We start from the raw sequence: 24311 nt of genomic DNA, 5'->3' as shown, positions 1-24311 counted from the left end.
TATGTCGCTTCAGTTTCCTGTTCTTGTCTGGCAGGAGTGGAGTCTGGTGTGGTCTTCTGCTGCTGTAGCCCCTCTGCCTCAAGATTCAACGTGTATTCAGTGATGCTCTTCTGTATAACTTTGTTGTAGTGAGTAATTTGAGCTGCATCCTTCCTGTAAGCTTGAATCAGTCTGGCCATTTTCTTCATTATTACCTCATTATTCAAAGCAGATGAGGCGTTTCCACCCAGAGAACTGCCACTCAATGGAATTTTTTTTTTTTTAACCATTTTTGTTAACTCTAGAGATGGCTGTGTGGGAAGACTACCCCCCAAATTAACTTTAAACTTCAGCAGATCCTCTTGACGATTAGGTGTTTGCGTTAACAAGCCATACACATAATGATAATGATTTCAAAGCTCAAATCACAGGCTGTAATTTAATTTGAAATGATATTCTGGCACATGTGTACCGCCAACATGCCAATGGATTGGAAGGTGGACCACTGCAAATAGCACAAAGTCACAAAGAAACCAGCTGAACGAGGATAAAAGCAACAAAACTGTTTCATAAAAAAGAACCTTTAATGAGCAGAGTTCAGTCTACAGATTTCTCAACTCTGACATCAGAGCACAAACAGTTCACAAAGAGTGGATGAGCTGCACTGTTGAACAAATACACATCAACTGTGTCTACCTGTTTGCGAATCCTTCAGTGTTGAAATGAAACTACTGAAGCGTTGCAGAGTTTAATTGTGAGCAGCTGTTCCAGATGCTTGGTTTAGATTGTAAGAGGAGTGATGTATTCACACCTGCACGTGCTGTTTTCTGATTAGTTCAGCTGTGACTGGATGATGGAGGACCAGTGGGAGCTGGTGCTATCCCATCAGGTTGTGAGGGTGGGTCTGAGATAGTGACAGAAGAACTTTGTGTCAGTACACTCCAAAATAATATAAAATAATAAATCTAGGACAACAGCGGAAAACACTCACACATGCCATTTGGAGCTCCAGGGTGTCGAGGAGCCATTGTTTGGGCATTTCCTCCTGCAGGCATCATTCGGTTAGGAATGGACTGGCCTAGGGAGGAAAAGGGATTAAAATTCAATGGCAGACTAACAGACAGGACTGAACCGATTTCTGTGGCAGTGGATGCACCTTACAATGTGATCATGTTATGGGTTTTATATAAAGAATTGAAGGGTTAACCATATTTATAGACTGATAGGATGCTTTCGGTGTCCATGTTCAGACCTGAATGCTGCATTGTGTAACCCGGCTGCCCCTGCTGCTCCCTCTGCTGGCGAACCTTCATCTCCACCTGCTTCAGCTGCTCAGTGTGGAAAGTCTGTCTTTCCGTCAGCAGCTGCTGCCGCTGCTGCTCTAACTGCATGGGACACACATATGCACAGGTGTTAAGTACTGTTTTTGGTTTCTATGTGGACACAAACCTTTCAGAGATCTACTGGAGTGTGGAATTATAGCTCACAAATGAGCAACAAGACATGGAGTAGTTAAGTAAAGTTTCCCTGTATAATAGAAGACATCGTTATCACTCACAGCCTCTTTCTCGCGGTCCATGATGGTTTCAAGTTCTTCGAAGTGTCTCAACTTGATCTCCAGCTTCTTCATCTGGGTCTCCACCAGCAGAGCAACCAGCGACTTGATCTTTCTCTCTTCTACTGCTGCCAAATGCTTCAAATACAGAGTAAAAAAAGACAGTGATAGAAGACAACAGTAGTTGGTATGGTGGTTGTAATAGCTAAGAATGTAGCACACGAAAAACAACCACAGGAAGTGGAGACAAACACTGGGAAGTATACAGTATATTCTTCATATATCCCCAATCAATTATATGCAAAGTGGGAGAGTTTCCTTCAAGTAACCTTCAAGATATTTTACATCTGTTTTGGTTGCTAGGAAACCTGTGGAATAAATGGAAAAAAAAAACCAAACCCTCCACTTAAGCATTTCTTTAGTTTATATATGCACGATTGGTTGGATTTTAAGCCAGTGGGTGGGCTTTACCTTGGCCTTCGTGGCAGCCGAGGACAGAGCTGCTGCTGCTGCCGTGGCAACGCTGCCCTCCACCAGCTCCAGCTCCATCACTCTCCTCCCGTCGTCCCCATCCCCCTCCCGCCGGCCTGCATTCTCGTCGCCATCTCCCCTTGCTGAAGCGCACACGAGAAAATTTCGTTATTAGAGCCGCTGATGCGTATATGCATACATAAGATGCATATTCACTGTAGCGCACATATTGATGTACCATCTCTCTCCTCAGCAAGTATATTTTCAGCATTTTCTCTTTTGACTCCCTCCACTTTTGGCAAGCTGGGTTCCACCTGGAGCCCGTCAGTCCTGACAGTAACCTGAAATGCAAACACACGCTCAAGTTAAGCAACATACTCCACCAGCACACACAATAAACTCTCTGAGCTCCTACTGGTACATTACCTGATGAAGGTTAGAATTTGGCTCCATTTTTTCTGCATCTACCGCTTCTATAAGATACAAAGCAATAAAATGTTACATTATGACAGCACAGTGAGAGAGTAATGTGCAATTTTGCCTTTCTATATTTCAGCATTACCATTCTTTTCTGGCTGGTTCAACATTTCAGAGGCTTTTTCCGTCGATTCCTCCTGCACTTTAGAAAACTCCTCTGAAAGCAGAAAGCAACAGTCACAACACACATTTCCCCTGTTTTGCAAACATTGTGTATACGATATACTATCTCAGAGGTACTTAAAAACCTAGATTACACAGAAATGAACCTTCTTCCCTCTGTAGTCTTACCCAATGCTGCCTTAGCTGCGGCTGATGCCACACGAGGATCCACCACAGATGCCAGAAAGGCCACGGTGCTCATAACAGGGTTCTCTGATTGGCTGAAAGGCACAGGCTGATATGCCAGTGGACCAAGAGAGGCCGAAGAGTCTTCTAGGTAAGGGTCTTCTATCGGCAGACGGAGGAAGTGGAGGATACATTCGTCCTGCGTTCTGGAGCCCACGTGCTCTGAAACTTTGTTCCAGTCATCTCGGTAAACCTCTAAGGCCTGAGATACGTAGAGGTGGTGATAGAGAGACCAAGACGAACAAGGCTTAAGGGCTTACGTAAAAGATCTCATTACATAAAAGATCTCATAAATAAAAAATGCAAAATGCATGTGACGATAAAGTTACTGGTCTTACCTCTAACAGCAAAAGAGTCTCCTGCTCTGTCCACTCTCTTCCTGCGCTCGCTCCTTTAGTCTGAGACAAGTATCACAAATATGACAATAATTTAAGAATAAAGCCTGTATAACACTGTTATAAAACACATTATGGTCTATTCTATGAGACACAGCGGAAGAGTGTCTCTTTTAAGGAATTTTGAGACTTGCTGTTAAACAAACCTCTCAAATTAAGACGCATCTTCAAGATTTATAACACTCCGCAAAAGTCTTGAGCTACACTTTAATACTTTGCTAGAAAAATGGGATAATGGGATGTGGATGCAGCGATTTATTAAAACATGTACACATGCATGGAAAAACTGACTTTGTACAATTATGATGAGCTTCAAAGTTTATATTTGGTATGACCACCTTTATTCTTTAACACACCCTGAACAGTGTGTGAATGTGAGAGTGAATGAATAGTGGAATTGTAAAGCGCTTTGAATGTCTAGAAAAGCGCTATATAAATGCAATCCATTAACTCTCTTAGGCAGCTTTCTTGCAGTTTCTTTAAGTAGTCTTAAAGAATAATTCCCCAGGCTTCTTGAAGGACATTTAAAGCTCTTCTTTGGATGTTTGCTGCATTTTGTTCTGTTCTCTATCAGGCCTCCACTTGTCCGGTTTGCTCAATTTCTTTAAGGACACACTGCACACCATGCTTTGAAACGCCAATTCATCAGCTAAAAGCTCTTTCAGAATCACCTTGTTAGTGTAAAAATACTATTTTTATGTCTGTCAAGCTGTGTTATCTTTAGCATTTTTCACAGATTCGACCAAAGAAATGAGAACAAATTCTGTATTTTTGCGTCAGGCTGCAAGACACAAAGTGCCTGAAGATACTGGTTGTGTCAGACACAACACTGGTTCATCCCATGAGTTTGGTGCCTTTTTATTATTCATATGTCAAGTGGTTTAAGTGCCTTAAAATGATACTTGAAAAAGTACCCACTTTCGAAAGAGAACTTTGGACAGAAAGTCTGGAGAACTATTTCTCAAGACTTGGCACCATGGAAGCACAACATAAAGAAATGAAAACTGGATCAAGACTTGTACTGAGCTGTAGTTGCTCTTTACCGTAAGCACCATTATAAACTATTTTTTAAAATTTTTGTATTAACAGTGTAGGACCTTAGGGTGTTTCTTGGCGTAGATGTCAGTACGCAGACCAAAGTTTTGGCAGTCTGAAGGTTTCTCTCTGCTCTTTTCTGGGAAATACAACATGTGCTGTGAAGCTGACACCTGCGGAAAAAAGTAAGAGTTTGTCGGAAAATGTTTCACGTGACAAAAACTGTGTTTTAAACTTGTCTGTGCTGAGAGCTTTGCGCAACAGCAACACGACAAACCTGGAGCGGTTTGTGTTGCAGGGGGGCCAGCCCAGATGGCGTGTCAGCGAGTACGTTGAAGTGAGGGGTGGGTGGAGGTCCCATAGGGAGAGGCCTGCTCTCTGCATCCACTTGGTAGTTAATCAAACCCCACTGCTCCAGGAATGCATGAACCCTGGACACAAACATTTGTTTCATATTAATTCTAATCTGCTGTAGCTGGAACAGCCCCTATAGCTCAAACACATGTAAATACATTAACAAACTCAACATGTTTTAGACACAAATACTTATTAACTACAGAATCATTAACGACACATATACCACCTACTGCTCCTTTCCAGCATTAACAGATTTCATTTACTAACACATTCACAGATGAACACCTACACACTAAACCTAATTTAGCAGATGCGGCAGACACACATGACAGCAAACACCCACACGCACAAAGTTATACCTTATGAGGGCACAAACGTCTCCAGTCAGGTTGCGTCTACAGGATGTTGAACTGAGGTATTCCTGGGGGTTCAGCCGGTATGTGTCGATCATGAAGTTACGATATGCCAGGTAGCTGCAAAGGTGTAAAGAAAGCTATACTGAGGCCTTCTCCATCATCTGTAATAGCGGTAAAGTCTAAACATCAGCAGTACTCACATTTCAGGAGTTTTTGACTTGTTCTTCCCATTGAAGAATTCAGGGAGTGCACGTTTCTCTATCGAGTGAATGCTGGACAAGATGCACAGGGAGCTTTTAGGTCTTTTGAATAAAATTAAGAGGTTCAGCATACAGGTAAATGCAAATACATATTTTTACCAGTTGTAATTGAACCATGATGTGTAGCTCGGTATTATTATGTGATGTGTTTGTTCTGTGATGTTTTCCTCTCCCTCTGATAGGCGTGGGATCTCTGCTCTTCCATCCTCATCTTCCTAAAGAGAGATGAGCAATACACAGAGAAATATTACTTTTTCAAATCTGGAAACTAAACCCAAAATTCCTACAATTAGAAACGTTTTAAGTGAGAGAAATGACATCATATTTACCCGTCCTGGGAAATCATCCTCCTGGTCGTCTGAAAAAAAAGACAGTGGTTACAAGGATGTAAAAAACAAAAATCACACATAAACATAAGAATGACATATTTAAAAAAAATATTTTAATGTTTCGAGACTTCTCTGTATGCATTTACGATGGCACAAGCATGCCTACCTAGGTCAGCCATGATCCCTCCTTTCACTGGAGTGTTCTCACTGTCCTTCTTAAGGTTGACTACATAGATTGGATAAGAAAATATTAAACACATTTAAACACTTTAAAGGAAATGTACACATTTTTAATGTGTTTTGGACACTGTCTTCAAGAGTTTCACCATTCTTGGGTAGTATGACCTCCTCCATGTTAGGCACAGGAATCGGGTCTTCCATGTCTTTGGTCAGGTCCTCTTCTGGCTCTTCGTCCTGTTGTCCACGCCTTCTCCTGTGTGTGAGCACACAAATCAACAGTGATACCTTTTGTGACAACCCAAAAGAACAGCCCCTTATTAAAAGAAACACCTATGTCTTACCCTTTCTTTCCTTTCTTCCTGCCTTCAGAGGAGGGAGGGGACGGGGAGCGCCTTCTCTTTTTGGAGGGTGTAGACTTTGGATCCTGTAACAAAAGGTTAAAGGCAGATGGATATAAACTAAAAACGGAATAGAGACTATTTTGAAAAAAAAGAGCAGGATTTGCAACTTTGTATCTGACAGCTGTTTTTCATCTCTACGAGAATTGTCTGAAATGGGAAAAGAAGCGCGTCTGCTTACAATTCTGAGAACAAAAGAATCACACAACAGGATCACACCTGCTTTTTGCAGTTGATTAAACTGTTAACACGTAAGCATGCATTAATAAAAGGGGAACTCCTTCCTAAGCCTACAGACCAGTGCCATTTTTTACTACTTCACACAAACCTGGTCGTCTTGGAGGTGAATACGCTGCCGGAGGAAGACTGGCACATTCCTTTCGTCCACACAGTAGTCTTCCTCATTCATCCATTCGTTGAAAACATCCGTGTCCAGAATCCAACCAGCATGGACCTGGAGAACACGCACGCACACACACACACCCACACAAATTGAATATTAATGAGTGATGCATACTTCTGTATCTCATCAAGTGTAAGAAATGAATACAGAGCATGCTAAATGAATAGGATTCAGTCAGCTGTAAAATTTCTGTAAATTTTTTAGACATTATATAAAATCATCTATTATTTATAGTACGCGTGGTTCCTTAATGTCCCCGCTGACAATCACATTCTGTCTGACAAAGAAAACTGAAGACAAACATCACTCAGTAACTGCAGCAGTAACTAACTCCTGACAGCATGATGTATGTGGTGCCACACTAACCCTCCAGGGCCTTTCTGGATGTGGCAGCTCTTCAACCTCTCCCTCAACATCACTCGATGACAGCCAACTATCATAACTGTAAGAGACAAGAGACGTTGTCACTTCATGCTGGTCAAGTGTTGTGTGTGAGCACCTGTGTGTGTGTGTTTGTGCTTGCTTTACCTGTCAGGGTGCATGCCCCAGTGTACCAAGACATGCTTGTCTTTCCGCATGACAGGACGCATCCATTCATCTAAAAACAGATGTGTATACAAAATGTATTTAAGCTAAGTGGTAGGCATCATAACATCAGCAAACACATATACACATACAAACTTTAACTAACCTTCCTCTGTCAAGGGAGGGCAGGGATATATGTGATGACTGGCAAGCGTTCTGTCCTCTGTAACAGTACCCTGCAGGGGGACAAACTGTGAATCAGTAGCACTGAAATCCAACTACTGTATCAGAGCTACATACATTTAGTCTCACTCTGAGCTACAAATAATCTCCTGCTTATTTGCAGTACTTTACCTGATGTTTGGTGATGATGCCAGTTAGTCTGCCAGCCAGATCCTGATCCAGTGTAGGGTCCAGATATACGACAGGCAATGACATGCAGTTGTTCTGTTGTGACAAATATTCAAGTTCGTGAAGGAACAGTCCTTGGTGTGTATGTGTGTGCAGTTGTGTGTATTGAGATTTGCGGTTTTCACCTGGATCAGTGCTTTTTCAATTGTACCAAACATCTCCACGTTCCTCTCAGTCCTTGATGGATTCTGTAAGTCAAACCTTCGCCTGTGTGAAAATAGGTAGAGAACAAAGAGATATTAAGGACACAGGTGGAAGCAAATGAGATCTGTTAGGGATCGTATTAGGAAACTACCCACCAGCCCTGATCAAACTTGAACTTGTAAGCTGTGCCAAGAATGTGGCAGAGTCCATCACCTGGTCGCAAGTCAAGGAAGCACTGTGCCTGTAGAGAAATCAACAAGGTTTTCTTGTGGGTTTGGGTCATGGACGTGAACAACTTTCATATGTGTGTGTTGTTGTTGTTTTTATCCTCTTCACTATTAAGTGTCACGCATACTTAAAGGCAAGCATTTGCTTCCACAGTTTTAAACTCATCAATCAATAATCAGTCTACTACTACTTTAATACTCCAAGTACACTACAAAGTCAAAGTGAGGCACTTACAGCGACTTACAAGCCAATTCTATCAGGCATTTTAAAGTCACTTGTGACGACAATTGGATAGACAGTGAGAGATAGACTCACAGGCAGCTTGGTGAGTGCAGGGCTGGTAGCTTGTCGGCCAAATGCATCCTCTTGGAACTGGAGAAGCTGCAGGGTGACTGCAGCCAGGACCTGGCAAGATGGGGCATCCGCCAGAACATACTAACAAACAGAGAGGGTTTGAAATTAGATAGGAGTAGAATTTTTATTTATAGTGCCACTCAATACTCTATTATATACACAAGCTTAGGGCTGTATTTACATGTGATACGACTGCGCTAGATTTGCACTTCACGTTTGTATATTTTTCCTTTTGTGCAGGGTCCGCTGACTTAATTTCTCTATATCTAGACAGCCAGTGTGAACACGTAACCGTATGTTTACGCTGTAACCCACTGGACTTGCTAACAGGGAGGGGGAGCGGCTAGCATCTTGCTTAGCTTCCTGGTCGGCTAACTACCTTTTTGTAGTGCTTCCCGATCCACTGTCTCACCACTTCCAGCTGGGCTAAAGTATCCGGACTCTCCCAAAACCTAGCGGACGGGCTGCTGTCTTTTTTTCGGTGTGCAAATGCACCGGGGGTGGCTTGGCTTGTCCCGGGAATCCCGAGGTTTGTTCCTCCGGACATTATGGTCGTAATAAAACGTAATTATTTTTCAAACGTGAGAACAAAACTGGCTAGCGCCCTCGCTAGCGTTTGCGTTCTCGTGTTCCCTCGCGAGAACGCAAACGCAATTTAGCGTAAGGCTTTTCAAATTAATTAAAATTTAACTGTCATTATTCTCTACAGTGTTGTGGCTTTATTTGCGCGTGTTCTTTGCTGATTTTTTATATAGAGGAAAATTAGATATTATCGTGTTTACAGAGGAATACACACGTTTGTTACTAGCCGGGAACTTTATTTTGAAGTACAAGGAAGGAACTGCGCAAGACAGAAAAACACTCAAGCAAGTAAAGAGAAGAAAGTGTCATTGGTTAGTACAACTCGTAAACATTTACTGCTCTACTAAATACGGCTGATTCTGGATGTCATTTGTCGTCAGTTACTCAGAGCTTTATGTTGCAATAACTTCCGATGAGTCATAATTTTCCAGCCGACAGTCTGTGTGTCTGTTACTTCACATTGGAGCGAACTGTGACTCCTGTCATTTTCTGGCAGTTACCTTCCGTTTATTGCATGATTGCACAGAAACTGTCTTTCGTGCATTTTAACCATCGTGAGTACCATTATCTTATACATCATCTCACTCTAGGAACTCGTCCACGCCCTGAGATGTAATGGGTGTCCATGGTCTGACGACCTTTGTGGAGGGGAACAGACACTTCCTACAAGATGTGAAGTTTAGGGACAGTCGGCTCGTTATCGATGGCTGCAGTCTTTATTTCCGCCTGTACTTTAGCCACGGATTGGATCAGCTGCACGGAGGGGACTACGATGCCTTTGCTTCCCTGCTCACCCAGTTCCTCACTGCACTGGCAACCTGTAACATCCAGCCATATGTGGTTCTGGATGGAGGTAAAGATGCTTTATACAAGGCCGTCAAGTTAGGATGTTTCAAGTATGTACTTTTCTAGACATTTAAAAAAGGGGACAGCTTACATTATTTCTTTTTCTTTTTATTCTTTTTATTCTTCTTTTTTAAGTTCTCTGTATTTGGGTACAACATCATCTAATATCTTCAATTTAAGTACTCACCTCATTTAGTAAACATTCCCCTTAATTTCAATAGGACATCTTAACTTCAGTCATCTTTATATTGCTTTTCATTGTAATAACAGATAGGTCTGTAGCTTATTAAATCATTATATCATTGAACTATATTAGATTTTTTTATCCTTTACCTTTTCATGAATGCTTTTGTTGCTTATATCTTTAATCTGCACAAACCTAAAGCAAAAACCACTTTTCACATTAAATATTGCTATAACACCTGCAAACATCTGTTTTCCTATCTTTTTAATTATTATTAGGGATGGACCCCAGTAACAAGAAGTTTGATACTCTACGCCAGCGCCTGCAGTCCAGGATAAAAGAGGCAGACAACCTCTCTCACGGCCGCAATGGCTCTGTTCTCCCCATTCTTACAAGAGACGTCTTCATTCAGATCCTCATCCAGAGTGGAGTCCCACTCATCCAGTGTCCAGCTGAGGCTGACTGGGAGATTGCATGCTTGGCACAAGAGTGGAAATGCCCAGTGCTGACAAATGACAGTGACTTTTATATCTTTGACCTTCCAGGTGTGGGTAGTCTCTGGACTTTAACACAGATTCAAAATAGCCCTTTGGTGGTAACAGTATTTTGCAGTATGTATTTTCTCATGTGGTATCTATCTCAATTGTTTTCTGATCTTAGGAGGTTATCTGCCATTCCGTTTTTTCCAGTGGACCAACCTTAACGGTAAAGCCTCGCAACGCTACATCTTAGCTCGCTGCTACACCACTGCCGGCCTGTGTCGCTTGTTCGGGGGCATGAACCCCGAGTTGCTCCCTTTATGTGCTGTTCTGACTGGAAATGACTACGGAACTCCAAAAGATACTGAAACCCTTCTTTCTCTGTTAGATGCAAGTCTGTTAAGGAGAGGTGGCGGCAGGGGTAAAGGTAGATCACCCCCTTCTCGTATTGAAGGCCTCCTTCTTTGGCTGTCCTCTTTTAAAACTGTGGCTGAGGCCTTAGAAGAAGTGAGCAGCCTAATGGGGGAGGAAGCCTGTAAGGGCAAAAGAGGGCAGAAGGGTGGTCTCGCATCCAGGCTGCTGGCATGTATGCAGGAGTACCATATCAAGGCTCCGAGCTCTGTGGCCCGCTGGTTTTCTGGAGGTAAGGCATTTCAGGGAGGGCAGACCTCTGGGCCGGCACAGCTGCCGGAGTGCCTGTCGACAGCAGCACTTCAGGGTCGGCTTCCTCCCTTGGTGCTTGATGCTTTGGTGATGCGCAGGGTCCTTCTCATCCCGCAGGTGGAGAACAGTAAACTAGCTAGCAGCCACTGTAGTTCTAGAGCCATTCGGCAGGCTGTATACGGGATATTACTGCACAGATCTCAAGATAATGTAACTGAAGGAAGAGTTGGTGGTACACAGCCAATGAAGGGGCCAGGAGGTGAAATACAAGATATGAGGATGCAAGAAAACAGACAGGGAATGAGAGGTGGGAGAGGGCGAGGAGGAAGGGGGTGTGGAGGTAGGGGTCAGAGCATGAATGCAGCATTTAGCAAGGAACAAGCAGCTGGGTCATCAACAGTCCAGGCTCAGGGCGCTCCCATTTCTGTGGAAGAGTATGATCGCTTGGACCTGAACTTGAAGAAGATGGAAGTGGAGGCAGTCCCACTCAGAAACCATGTACACCTGGCTGGACTTGGTCAGGTAAACATTTTTCAGAATCAGTATTTGTTTTGCATCTGTCTGGAGTTAGAAGTTTTCCACATGATCTGATTGTATTTTTCAATATTTTTTTCCAGGCTCCTGCAGCAGTCCGACTTGGTGCCCTGTTACAAGTTTTGGGCGTGAACCAGTCAGCCTTAGTTTCCGTTCCTTTCCACCTGCAGCTGGCTGTAGCTGTGACAGGATTCTGGTTTCGAGAGGCCACACCGACACCCTCACAGCCCCAGGTGCAAGCTTTGGTCCTAGGCATGGTTTATGGAGAGGTCTTCTTGAACACACAGCTTGGAGCTATCCACTATCAACACACTGGTTAGTTGGATTGTATCCCTCCTGGTTTCTTCGACATGGTTAAAAAGACTATTATGCCTTAGTAACATGCCAAACTTTCATTTTCCTTGTCATTACCTAAAAGCTTGTATTTGCTTTCAAACACTGCAGTCCCGCAGCCAAACTGGGCTCTGGAACATAAAGTGTGTGCAGGGCTGGATCGACAACGTGTGAGACCAGGTGAGAGACGGGGAGTAGATATTGGAATGGCTCACAGTTTCAGCCAATGGCAGGCCTGCCTTTGGAGTGCACTTTGTCTAAATCAGCTACTGCTGCTGCCGCTGCCAGAACCTAATCTCTCATGGTAAGTACTGTATGTCAGGGACATACAGTAAAAGAAAATGGTACTCTGTATGCATTAGAACTAGAGGTGCAACCAACAAACAGGAGCTGGCAAGGAAAAAGAGAATTATCTCTAGATTTACATGTAGAAAGCTTTAATTACATTTGAAGTGAGTTTGGAGTTTTTCTGCTAAGCTTACACAAATGGGGTGATAATAATTATATGTGATATCTGTCCACAGTTATACCACGATGGTAAAGAGTATTTTTTTAGAGTACATTTTTGCATCTTTGTTGCCTTGTTCTCACTCCCTGTGTCTCTCAGGTTGTTCAGTGGTACGCTGGTGCACGGCCTCGTCAGGTATCTGAAAGGAGGCCGAAATGCTGAGTCTCTGCTGCCTGGGGGATCTTTGTCTGCGCAGCTCTACTCCTCCCTGCTGAATGCTGTGAGGAACTGCAGTTCCAAAGCCACTCACTCATCCTCAGAATCAGGGAGGAGGGGGAGAGGCAGAGGGCGGGGAGGGAGAGGAAGAGGAAGAAGAGGGAGAGGTGGAAGAGGAAGAGGAGCTCAGGGAGGGGGGAGAGATGCTAATGAGATAAACAACCGGTTTGCTCTCCTTATGAGCGAGGAAGAGTCTGATGATGACGATGAGGATTATTGATAGGGAGACAGAAAAATTAACAGATGGATAAAAGACACTTGCTCGGGGGCCAAATTAAGGAAGGCCTGTCAGTGGTTTACAACAGTTGCTCAGGGAAAAATGACAGCTCTTAATGTTTACCACTGTGTATGTTGCACTAATTTAACTTCCTCTAGTCATAATGTTTAATTGTGCATTGCCATCTCGAGTAATGTCTGTAAAGACATACATTCATATCAGAACATCAGTTTTTCCACAAATTACACAATTTCAGCATCATTATGCATCATGAGCTTTTATCAAAGTAATCTTACTCTAATGAATGCACTTGTTTTCAGCTTCCCAGTTTTATTTACATATTCGAGCACAACATTTAAACAGTTGTCAGTAACATGAGCAGAAAGTTGTATGGCAGCTAATGAAAAAGTCTGGAGCATTTTATAAAATCTTACATTTTCTTCATTTCATTGCAGCTGCCTTATGTTTCACTAACTTGGTGCTCTTATATTTTTAATCATATTTGTATTTGAAAAGGAATGGAAACGTGTTTTTAAACCATCACATTGAGCTATGTGTTTTAATTGTAACTGCTTATAGCTAAGAATAAAATGTTAACGCTTTCTCTTTAAAGGCACAACACAAAGCTACTGAACAGTAAGATGCTACACTAGTGTTAAATCAGCACACAGCCAAGAGTTAAGTACTTACAGATGCTGTATCTACACTTTGACACAGAATATTTTACAGCCTATAAAAAATCTAATTTTACAGTGTTTTGTATAAGGACCAAACAAAATAAAATAAAATAAAATATAAACCCAGCCAGTATTTGACTGGTTTTTCTTTCACAAACTGATTTACACACATTAAAGTCAAACAGCAAAAAAGTTACACCGTAACAAGAAAATGACATGTGAATATACAATATGAAATGCTCACACAGCAGTTCAATGGTTAGCACTGTCCCCTCACAGCAAGAAGGTCCTGGGTTTGAATTGACAGGACCTTCCTGTAAGCAGCCAAACTACAGAAGTGATAAAAAGATAAGCAAACAGAGTAAACCACATAAACTAAGAAAAACATTAAAAAGCATAAGAACTTTTTTTTCGATGAATTTGGGAAAACTTCCCACTGGCCCTTGAAAATTTGCACATGTCCCTCAAATGCTATTTTCTGAGCACTGAAAAAGAAAAGTGTTTAAAATTACAGTTAGGTCCATAATTTGTTGAATAAAGAAACAATTTATGTACTTTTGCTCCTGCACACCACTACCACCACATAAATCAAATAATCAAGATGTGACTGAGGTTCAAGCCTTCAGGTTTAATTCAGGGGGTTTAACAAAAAGTTTGCATTAACTGTTTTGGTATTGCATTTTTTTTTGCGCAGTCCCCCATTTTTTAGAGGTTCAAAAAGTAATTGGACAATTGGCGATCATCTAGTTTCATCACTAGATGAGCCCTGTTCCATTTCAATTTCATGACATGTGACACAGTCATTATATCTAAAGTTGATTCAAAGTCTCAACATTTGTATTTTATAACTCTTCACTGTTTTTACATAATGAGGCCCAAAGAGATGTTCATACTAGTGAAGTATCCAGAAACGCCAAAATACACCTATCAGAGAGATGGCAGAAACTTTAGGAGTGGCTTTTTAAAAAGAAGGAATGCACCAAAGGGCCAAAAAGACCACAAAAGACAACTAAAGTAAACGATGACAGAATTATTTCTGCGGCTAACAAAAACTCCTTCAGAAAATCTAAAGAAAACTATGCTAAAAACATCTAAAAGAGCCTGTACAGGTCTAAATAAATCTTTGGACAGATGAGACCAGGATGAATTTGTACTAGGATGATGGGAAGAGAAAACTATGGAGAAGGAGAAACAGGTCATGATATGAACCGTACCACATCATCTGTCAAAGATGATGGAGGCAATGTTAGTATGGGCGTGTTTGGCTGCAAATGAACCACGGTAACTAGCATTTGTTGCTGCTGTCACACCTGAAAAAGCATCAGTAAAGCATCAGTAAAAGACGTTAATTACTTAGGCTGCCATTTTCAGAGGCTCCAATGTATGAAAATGTAAACCCCTCTGAATTATAGCTGCCAGTCTGATCATCTTGATTGTCTAATTCAAAATATACTGGAGTTATGTACGGAGGCACAGTTACAGTTTGTCCAATGAATTACTGGATCCAACTGGATCCATCCATCCATGCAACATCAAACAAAAATGACCTTACATACACCCACGTATTTCAGCTATGTTTATATGTGAATTAAAACATTCAAAGACCAAAGTTAGAAGCAACATTTCTCTCTCTCATCCAGAACACAGACCCTGTCTGGGCAACAAGATGCAAACAAAAACTACCCACAGCTCATCACCGAGTCCTGCTGCTCTCTCACTGTTGCTGCCATTCACTGAGCAGTAGGTAGAGACAGGTCAACAGTGTGACAGCAGTAGAGTTGTTGGCAGGCTTTTTAACAGGCCTTCAGATGAATATCTAAATCCCAAATTTTAAATCCTACTACCTATCCAGAGAATGGATAGATGAAACTAGTGTCCAGCCCAAAGAATTAGGACATAAAATTTTGGAGTAGCCAAAAGGAAACTGCCTACTTCACTGGTTAAAGAACATAACCACTTTACAGCCTTACCCTTACTATGAGCTCCTTTCTGAAAAACAAGCCCACAGAAATCAGTTCACTGGCTGTCAGAACTGTCGACAAGCATCACAACTCAATATACGAGTACGCTTAAACTACCTCTACTGCTATGAGGATGATGAGGCTGAGGAAGATGATGCGGCAGTGGCTGCAGCATGTGGCTGAGAGTCTATGAGGTCCATGTCTTCGTCTTCGTTGACTCCGCAGGTGTCGACCACACAAATCAGGCAGCTTGTGACGGGAAACGCTCGCACCTTGTTGCAAGTCACCCACCTGAGCGAAGAAGAAAATCAGAATATTTCGATTCAGCGTTTAAACAAGTTACTACTTAACTGTATAGATTTACAGCCTGCGTTGCCCAGGTGACTGAATTGAACAATGTTTTGTGAAGAAATGCAACTCAAATGGTTTGACAGCATGTTTATGAGTATTTTTTTACTAGTATGATTATTAGCTAATACGCTATTACACCTATTAGCAATATATACCCAGCTACAGTAACCACCAAAAACAACTAAGGAATTAATGAATGAAATAGCCAGACCTGAAAATTTAATGAAAATGTCAATGAAGAAGGTGGTCATGCGGTGTTCACATACTACTGATAAAGACTCTTCAGCAGTATCAATCAAATTGTATTATTTGGGTAGTATTCAGTTAATAACCCAACCTGTCAGTATCAGTGTGGTATTCCAGGGTGTGTCCAAGGCGTCCCACTCCTTGGAATCCTGCCAGCACATAGATGATATCACCAACTGCCGCACACTTCACAGTTACACCTCGCCACGGCATAGGTGAAGCGCCACGCCACTCGTTAGTTGCAATATCATAGTATTCAACCGAGTCCAGTCCACCTAGAAACACACACACAGACAGTTGTGCATATGATTGCATATTAGGGCCACTGAAGGTAGGAAAAAAATGACGGGGAGTGCATGGGCGGTATAAAAATCTGGGGGGACGATGAATTACCTATTGCTCCCTGCCCTCCAACAGCATATATCCTGTTGTTTACAACCACCAGTCCGTGGTTCTTCCTGGCCTCTCTCATCCCACATAACTCCCTCCATCTGTGAAAGGCAAAAATTGAGTGGAGCAGGCCAATGGCACTTTAAATGGACACGTTAAGAAGCGTTGTATGTTATATGTTTGTTTGACTCACTGTTGCGTGTTGGGGTCGTAGACCTCACAGTTGTTGAGCACTCTGCCAGAGACATTGTTCCCCACCGTTCCTCCACAAACATAAATGAGCCCGTTGGCCTCCACGGATCCATGGCTGCAGCGCGCCATCAGCATACTTGTTTTGATCTGCCATGACTCTGTCCTGGTGTCGTAGCATTCGAAAAGGTCCAGGGCTGAGCTGCCTGTAGGCACATGTTGGTGGTCAGTCAACCGTGAAGAAATCATTATCTATGCTTTAACAAGACATCTTTACTATTTAAATGTTCCTACTTTTTTAGAGAATGTAATAACAGTAGCACAAACCAGCTTACTTTCCCCATCCCATGTCTGCATCTCTTTGGGTAGTTGCACAAGATCCCAGAGTCTCTCATTTTTAAATCTTTTCTCCCCTCACTTCATGCTTACCTACTTCTGATCCCCCAGATGTATAGATCTTTCCCTGGGCAGCGCAGGCAGCCAGACTGTCGCGAGGTGTGGGTGGACCCAGCTTGGAGTACCAGCTGTCCTTCAGGACGTTGTAGCAGTCCATACGCTTGATGGGAAAGAGCTGTGAGCCACCCAAAATGTAAACCACATTGTCCCAGAAGACAGCTGTGGCGTCACGGCGCTTTTCAAAGGGGCAGCGGATGTCGGTCCAGCTAGAGTCCTGTATGGAAAACCATAGTAAACATTCCCAAATATGATTTCAACAGACCTGACTAAACTCAAGTCTCATAGAGTGTTTTGTGAACCAAAGAACGGATTAGGTGCCTGTAAAATTAAAACCTTTTTTTTTTTAAAAAAACAAAACAATCTTATCTTTAGCTTATTAATTATACTGTAATACTCAAGAGCACATATCTGCACTCCCTTTAATTGTTCTTTGGTGTGATTGCCCCTGTGACTATAACTCATTAGCATTTGCAGCCCGGTACCTTCGGGTTAAAGTAGCGGCAGGACTGAGGCTGTGAGCCACCAAACAGAGCAATGCGGTAGTCGTGCTTCTTGCGTCGTGGCCGACTGCTCTCTCCCAGGTCTTCACGGTCTTCCAGGGAGAGCAAGTGGTAACGCATCCCACCTTGGAGAAAAGCATTGGTTATTTTGTTTTGTGTGTGTGCTCAAGTAAAGCGAGCAGCCCTTTGAGGTAATGAAATACCCAATATATGTTATACATCTATCTTTTGCTATCATAATAATGTATGATGTAGATCATTTAGATTAAGATTCAGCACTTCTACGACTCCAGGGCATGCATAGAATTATCAAGTCTTTCAAGTATTTCACATTTTGTTTTAGAGGGTGTTAGACTTGGATAAAATTGGAGTGAATTTATTTTCCACAATTAATCAAAATGCAATAATCCACAATGACAAAGTAAAAGGAAAGAGTTACGAAATTTCCCATTTACTGAAGTATTCAGATCCCGTATTATGAGCTCTGGTGGAATCTACCTGTTAGTGGTTTATACAGTTTAACTCGTCCCTCTACAAGCAATATAATAATTGGACTGGACACAATTACTAAAGACTCACACCCGTCTGAAAACAAAGAGGTGAAGTTGAGTTGAACTTTCCGCAGACCTGTGAGACAGGACTGTGCCAAAGTATAGATCTGGGGAAGGATTACAAATATTTTTAAAGCACTAAAAGCAGCCTCAGCCATGCTTAAATGGAAGAAATTTTGAATAACTAACAGGCTTCCTGAGTAATGTGAAACAGAGCGTCTTAGTTAAACAGGTGGCTAAGACCTCAAGAGTAGGCCTGCAGGGAGTTCACCAAAAAGCAGCAGATAAGTTCAGTGTTTTGGGGAAAGAAGTCACTGAGCAACTAACCTTCTGAACAATTCTGCTGAGAAAAATTAGAGAAACTTCCAAAAGCAAGGGCTCTAGGATAATTCCAAGTAGACTGGACCCAAGGGTGCCGCACGAGAAGTCTAAATACTTACATATAAATGAGATATTACTCCTTTAATGCATTTATAAAACATTCTTAAAACCTTTTTTTTGCCAGTGTGGACTGCTTGTGCTTTTTTTGTCTATCGACATGAACGAGACAGTTAACTTTGTCTGCTCATTTTGTTCACTTGAAATGTAAAATTTGTACATGCGTGCATGTGTTTTTAATTCCTTCCTGCTCACCGATGACCATCTTGAGGCACTGTGGATTGTCCTGGATGAGGGGCTCGGCCTGGACAGTCTTGGAGAGGAATGTTTTGGAAACCAGTGGAAAGCGAACACACCCCAACACCTCCACCATGTACTGCTTTCTGTTACACACATCATACTTCAGCCAGCGCACTGCAGCATCATAAATCTGAGCACAACGCAACAGAAGAACATGTTAACAAATTTTTGGTGACAGACGTCTTCTTTGGCACAAATATATTTAAAGGATGTATACATGCGTACCTGGGCCTCAGCACGGACGGTGAGTTTGTCCTGGTGCAGCAGATGTGTGAGCTGCGCAACATCCAGTTGCAGAAATTCATCCAATTTATAGACTTCAGTGAAGTGAATCTGAAAAAAATCATCTGCAGCCACCTTCAGCTCTGGACAGTCCATGCAGTCTGCAAGGGCTGAAATGCCTACAGGAGAACAGAACAAGAGTAAGTAAATATCATGTGTAACACAAATGGAAGATTTGTATTTGTGCAATCACCTAGGCAGTTTGTTGCATCAATCTGTCCTTTAAGGAACTCCACACACATCCTCTTCACAGGTTCAATCTGATACTGATTGGCTGCATCCAGCAATGACTGGACATTACTGCTGTTCACGGAGATTCTGACACACACACAAACAAAAAACAAACATGCCTCTCTGAATAAAATTGCTTCTGTTTTTTTTTTCTGTAATAATTAATTTGATACACAATTCTTACCTTGCAGTGTAGATAAATTCAATCAGCAGCTCAATAATCTCAGGCTCAGCACTCCTGAGCTCCACCTCATGGGACATTGACTCCATCATTCTGGCTAGAAGTAAAGAAAATATAACAAACACAAATATAACAAGTGTACTAGCACTACATGACAACATCACTGTCGGTGTGTCAAGATGGGAAGCAGTAATAAATAGATTATGCATAAAAATACATAGTAATCGTTATAGGGGTGGTTATAAACTTTCAGCTTTTGTGCCATCTTTATTGAGAAACGCACAATCAATGTAATTACTTAAATAGACTAATTCCTATGTTTGCCTTTATTAGATTAGGAGTGGGCAGATGACACTAAGTAAAATATTCAGTTTTTCTGCAGTGAGGACACAGCCTTTGGGGTGTGGAGGTGCAATACATGCTCTCCTGGCATCTACTTTTACATATAAATTTCTTTCCTTTTGCTCATTCAACTTTTAAAAGCCAAAAACAGGAATCCACAATTCTGATTATTTATGCAACATATATCTGCATCTACTACCTTCTAAAATATAATAAGAAATCACACTCTTGCTCCCCCAATATGCCGCCATTGGTCTTGGTTTGTGTTTGTCAGACTTACTGGTGAACATGAGGCTAAAGAAGTGGCTGGCAGCAGCAAGCACCACTCGGTGGGCAGGGAAGTGCTTTCCCTGAACCACCAGGGTCACATCACAGAGAGTACCCTGCAAATCACACGCAGTAATCAGGTGTCAGAACAGAGGAAATGCCTAATGTAAAGCCCTCTTAAAGATATTCAGCCTGGTACTTTTGGTTCGTGTTCCCTCTCTCTCTCCCGCACACACACTCACACCTGTTTTCTCAAATTGTTCATGACTCCCATGATGCTGGACAGTTGCCTGTACTCCTCTTTGGTGGCACATTTTCTCTCGCCCTTCTTTTTTGAGCTTGACGCCTTCTCTGGAGAAGCCATCCCCGTCATGTCAGTCTGACTACTTGACGGAAAACGAAGGAAAAAATGAAGGATTTGGCACCAACGCTAACAGTATGACTATGGCGTACAGCTGTAGTCTCTTTGTTGTCGCCTAGCTACAGGCAGTTTTCCTGCAAACCCCGACAGCAGCTTGTTGTGAATGTATGAATTTAAAGGCCGACAACTTCACGGCGGCTTCTACATATGGATAAATTAATTTGTCTGCCAGGGGTTAAAAAACAAAACAAATAAGCACAACGTGTTAGCTTAATTGTTCATTCGTGTAGCTAGAACTCAATTTTTTCTGGTTGTTGTGATGCTCTTCTTCTGCTTCTTCTTTTTCCGTCTTTTTCGCCTTCTTCTGTGGTCTGCACAGACTGTCGTAATGCTGCCCCCTGTAGCCTGGACATAAATTGTATTACAACTCTGAGACCAAGAAGAGTTGTGAAATAAGCCCAGCAGTTCCCTTTGGTTTTCATAAACAGCAGGTGTGAATAAAACATAAAAGTTTCTCTATAGCTCTATAGTACAGTTGGGATACAGTTAATTTCACCTGGAGGAATAATATGTCAGTGTCTCCGAGTAACTGTAGAAAAGGCTGTTTCTTACAGTCATGTCGTGTCTCCAGAATAGGTGGGACGAAGCCTATATAGGTTATAATAGGTTGTGGACTAATTATAATATAGGGGTTTTTTTTAGTCAGGGTGTTTGTTTACTGCACTAGTTATTGCTCTGGTTGGACTTTAGCTGTATATTAACTGTATATTTCTGCGAACTCTATTATTCAGAACAAAACTGTAGTTTTATATCCTATCGGACAGGCATATCAAAGCTGCTTCAGCTTTGCGGCATGCAAAGCGCATGCGCTGTAATAGCTCACCTGTCGTTGCACCTTTTGAATTCTTATCTGTACAACAGTGTAAAATACAAAACCAGGAAGCTTTTCTTTCCTCGACTCTCATGACGCTGACGTCACGGAGAATGCGGACTACAATTGCCTTGTTAGAAATAAGTGACCTGAAAACAAACTGAGAGGCCACAGAGCCGCAGAAAATGTTCCGTTTATGCTGTTGCTGCTTCTCTGGCGATAACTCCAACAACAATGAGGTATGTGTTTATGCGCTGCACTGGGTTTTATGGTGTCTTTATAAGAGCGTAAAGTGGCTTCCTTAGAGTTTAGCAAGGAAACTATACAGCTTCGCTTCGCTCGATTTTTCCATTGCAAGTAAAATGATGGGATCCTCTTAACTGCTGTAATGTAGCATTACTGGGTCTTCACCTAATAATCTACTTTTGTTGGGGATTTGAAACATAATTATTATAATATTGAAGCTGAGTTTATGATCACATCATTGCACTGGTACACATGATCAAATATGCCTAATATTTGTGGCACAAGAAGAAGAAAAGAAAAAACACTATGTAAATAAAACCAACTTTCGCTGTTTCAGAGACGGCCTCTCCTGGATTCCCGACGCTCTGAAGTCAATAGTGCTGAATCCGCCAGGCTGAGCCGTTCATCAGCGGACAGCGGCAAGTCATCTCAGTCTTTTTTTTAATACTTATAAAAATGACAGATGAATTTGATCCACCTGTTTTTCTTGCTGTGTTACTCGTGCTTTCTTTTTTTCTACTCAGATGCACAGACTGTGAGACGGATTGGACGGCTGGTGATGAGGCGAGTGTGCGTGCCTGAGCTGGATCAGAGGTTTTTGGAGATGGCTGAGACCTTCAACAAGCAGCAGGAAGGCTACGAGGCCATGGTGCAGCATATAAGAAACCTCCAGCAGAGCTGTGACTGTTCCCATGATGACACCCTCGCTTTTGTTCAGTGTTTGGGGAAGATTAGAGAGGAACAGGGTGAGTGACACATACTTTTTAACACACGCTACATGGTAGCTGATGCCTCACTCCCTCCCCCATTTTTTAAAAACTCATGTACTTCCAGAACCAACATACCAGGTCTCTCTTAAGATGAAGGGCTACGACTTCTTCCTCAGTGCGGTTCCTGTGAGGTCTGAGGGCGCAGGTGAGGGGAAACCGCTTCCTCCACGTCTGCAAAGGGCTCAGAACGAACTGAAGGGTGCTTCTGACGGCACCAGGATGACCATTTCAAAGGGGACCACCCTTCAAGAGCTTATCGGCTGGTTGCTCCGTAGCCATGATAAAATGGCTGAGCAAGTGAAGAAGGCAGCAGAAACTTACCAAGAACAAGGGAGACTTAGTGAGAACCTGGAGGAGAACATGAGGGAAGTGAGGAGGGCCAAAGAGTTGTCTCAAGGATACAGACAACAGGCCACGGCAGTTCTCACTGAGGCTGCACAGATAGCAGGGGCTCAACTGTAGTGCACATACCTTTCTAAAAGTTTTGTTTTAACTGACAACAATGCGGAAGTACAGCATTTCCATGGGTTATCTCCATAAATATCCCCACCAATCGTATCAAGACTGTCATATCTCCTTTTATTATTTGATTATAATAGAAACGTATAACACTTTAAATAGGTTTAAAGTGTTTTTTTTATTTTGCGTCATTACATTCTGTCATATGTATTGTTAGAGTGGTAGATGCTCATACTTAACCTTGCTTAAGGTTCTAATAATGAACTCTGGATGTGTGTAACTGTGTAAAAGCCAAAAGCTCAAGCTTCAAACTGTGTTAAATATTCCATTTTAGAATTTTTTTTTTCTTCTAGATTTAGCTTTGATGATGTTCTTCAATGTAAATTGTGAAGACTTTGAATATATTTGTGTATCTACAGTGCATAATGCCATCAAAGGTTTCAGAGAATCTGGACAAATCTCTGTGCACAAGAGACAAGGCTGAAAATCTGAATGCACGGGATTAAACGCACAGTCCTGTCATGGAAATCACTACATGGGCTCATGAAACACTTCTAGAAATTATTGTCTGTAAACATGCGTTGCCATGTCATTCACAAATTTAAGTTAAAGGCGTATCATGCGAAGAAGAAGCCATATGTGAACATGGTCAAAAAACCCTGCTGTCTTCCCTGAGGCACTTAACCTGGACTGAGGCAATGTGGTCAGACAAATCAAATCAAAAACAGGGAAGCTCCATCCTCTGGACTAAAGAGACAATTGTTGCCAGTGCTCAGTTCAAAAGTCTCCACTCTCTGGTGGTATGAGGATGTATGGGTGCCTGTGGAATTGGCAACTTGTGTAGTTGAAAATGAGGACAGTAGGTCCCCTTCTTTCCCGAATACATGTAATTTCACTAGCCAACATTAGGGGGCAATGCCGCTTCACTTTTATCTAACAACCGCTCATCGTTTCATACTCATCAGACTTTTAGAAATAGCACCGCAATGACAAAGCTTGTCTGAACTCCAGAATTAAATTTATAAACGTGCCACTACTTTGTGTGTGTGTGTGTGTGTGTGTGTGACTTTTACCAGAATAGGTTCACTGATTTCTGCGAAGCTTTCCCTCAACTCTGCCTGGACTCTGCTTTAACAGATTGCGAACTTCATGCCTGGTATGTTTCCCAGACATGACAGAGCTGATATGATATGACATGAAAGCTCACTGCAACAGCAGCTGAAAACTAAACTGGAGGTTTGTCGTGATTGTGCGTGGGATGTTTTACTGTTTCAATATACGGACTTCTATTAACTGATTAAAAACCGCAGCTTTCCCACTGTTATTAACCTAAAAGCCCACCAACACATGGTCATATGCCATGTTGATAATTAATTTCCAAAAATCCATTGTTCTAAAGGCTATTGTCACATGGTCATTTATTGTTTACCAGAGAGGGACAGTTTTGGAGCAGTGTTTCTGTCTTTGGCTTTGGATTAATTAGGTGTAAAGTGTGATGTAAAAGAGAAGCAACACCAACACTTCCTTTTTTATGA

The 24311-nt window shown here is 42.1% G+C and overlaps 4 protein-coding genes across 5 annotated transcripts; 2 read left to right on the top strand and 2 right to left on the bottom strand.

Moving 5' to 3' along the window:
• Nucleotides 1-544: 544 nt before the first annotated feature.
• On the bottom strand, nt 545-8843 carry smarcc1b (SWI/SNF related BAF chromatin remodeling complex subunit C1b). Its single transcript, XM_084919224.1, has 28 exons — nt 8585-8843; nt 8167-8286; nt 7779-7864; nt 7605-7686; nt 7423-7515; nt 7235-7304; nt 7072-7141; nt 6910-6985; nt 6469-6594; nt 6084-6166; nt 5889-5995; nt 5729-5788; nt 5563-5591; nt 5333-5448; nt 5174-5245; nt 4977-5090; nt 4538-4691; nt 4323-4433; nt 3169-3228; nt 2774-3032; nt 2568-2639; nt 2432-2478; nt 2244-2346; nt 2006-2148; nt 1538-1672; nt 1232-1364; nt 971-1057; nt 545-883 (listed from the first exon to the last, which is right to left on the bottom strand). The coding sequence occupies exons 1-28, from the start codon at nt 8750-8752 to the stop codon at nt 816-818; spliced, it is 2844 nt and encodes a 947-aa protein (XP_084775350.1). The 5' UTR covers nt 8753-8843; the 3' UTR covers nt 545-815.
• Nucleotides 8629-13570, top strand: aste1b (asteroid structure-specific endonuclease 1b). 2 transcript variants are annotated; one of them, XM_084919225.1, is made up of 8 exons: nt 8656-8734; nt 8990-9098; nt 9378-9640; nt 10096-10362; nt 10478-11481; nt 11577-11808; nt 11938-12130; nt 12434-13570. In XM_084919225.1, the coding sequence occupies exons 3-8, from the start codon at nt 9403-9405 to the stop codon at nt 12768-12770; spliced, it is 2271 nt and encodes a 756-aa protein (XP_084775351.1). In that variant the 5' UTR covers nt 8656-8734; nt 8990-9098; nt 9378-9402; the 3' UTR covers nt 12771-13570. The 2 variants fall into 2 exon arrangements, with proteins under 2 accessions (XP_084775352.1, XP_084775351.1); XM_084919226.1 differs by lacking the exon at nt 8990-9098 and having other exon boundaries at nt 8629-8734.
• Nucleotides 13078-20783, bottom strand: LOC146362769 (kelch-like protein 7). Its single transcript, XM_084919227.1, has 12 exons — nt 20314-20783; nt 20083-20185; nt 19464-19557; nt 19242-19366; nt 18992-19167; nt 18722-18896; nt 17520-17662; nt 17011-17251; nt 16586-16787; nt 16396-16493; nt 16094-16277; nt 13078-15696 (listed from the first exon to the last, which is right to left on the bottom strand). The coding sequence occupies exons 1-12, from the start codon at nt 20440-20442 to the stop codon at nt 15531-15533; spliced, it is 1836 nt and encodes a 611-aa protein (XP_084775353.1). The 5' UTR covers nt 20443-20783; the 3' UTR covers nt 13078-15530.
• Nucleotides 20784-21150: 367 nt separating this feature from the next.
• On the top strand, nt 21151-23804 carry LOC146362768 (uncharacterized). Its single transcript, XM_084919228.1, has 4 exons — nt 21151-21540; nt 21885-21966; nt 22072-22293; nt 22382-23804. The coding sequence occupies exons 1-4, from the start codon at nt 21487-21489 to the stop codon at nt 22777-22779; spliced, it is 756 nt and encodes a 251-aa protein (XP_084775354.1). The 5' UTR covers nt 21151-21486; the 3' UTR covers nt 22780-23804.
• The last annotated feature ends 507 nt before the right edge of the window (nt 23805-24311 follow it).

This window comes from Perissodus microlepis, chromosome 22 (genome assembly GCF_051167445.1).
Source record: "Perissodus microlepis isolate ML-2025 ecotype Zambia chromosome 22, ASM5116744v1, whole genome shotgun sequence".
NCBI lineage: Eukaryota > Metazoa > Chordata > Actinopteri > Cichliformes > Cichlidae > Perissodus > Perissodus microlepis.
The sequence above is the reverse complement of the archived record's forward strand: the minus strand, read 5'-3'. Positions and strand labels throughout refer to the sequence as shown.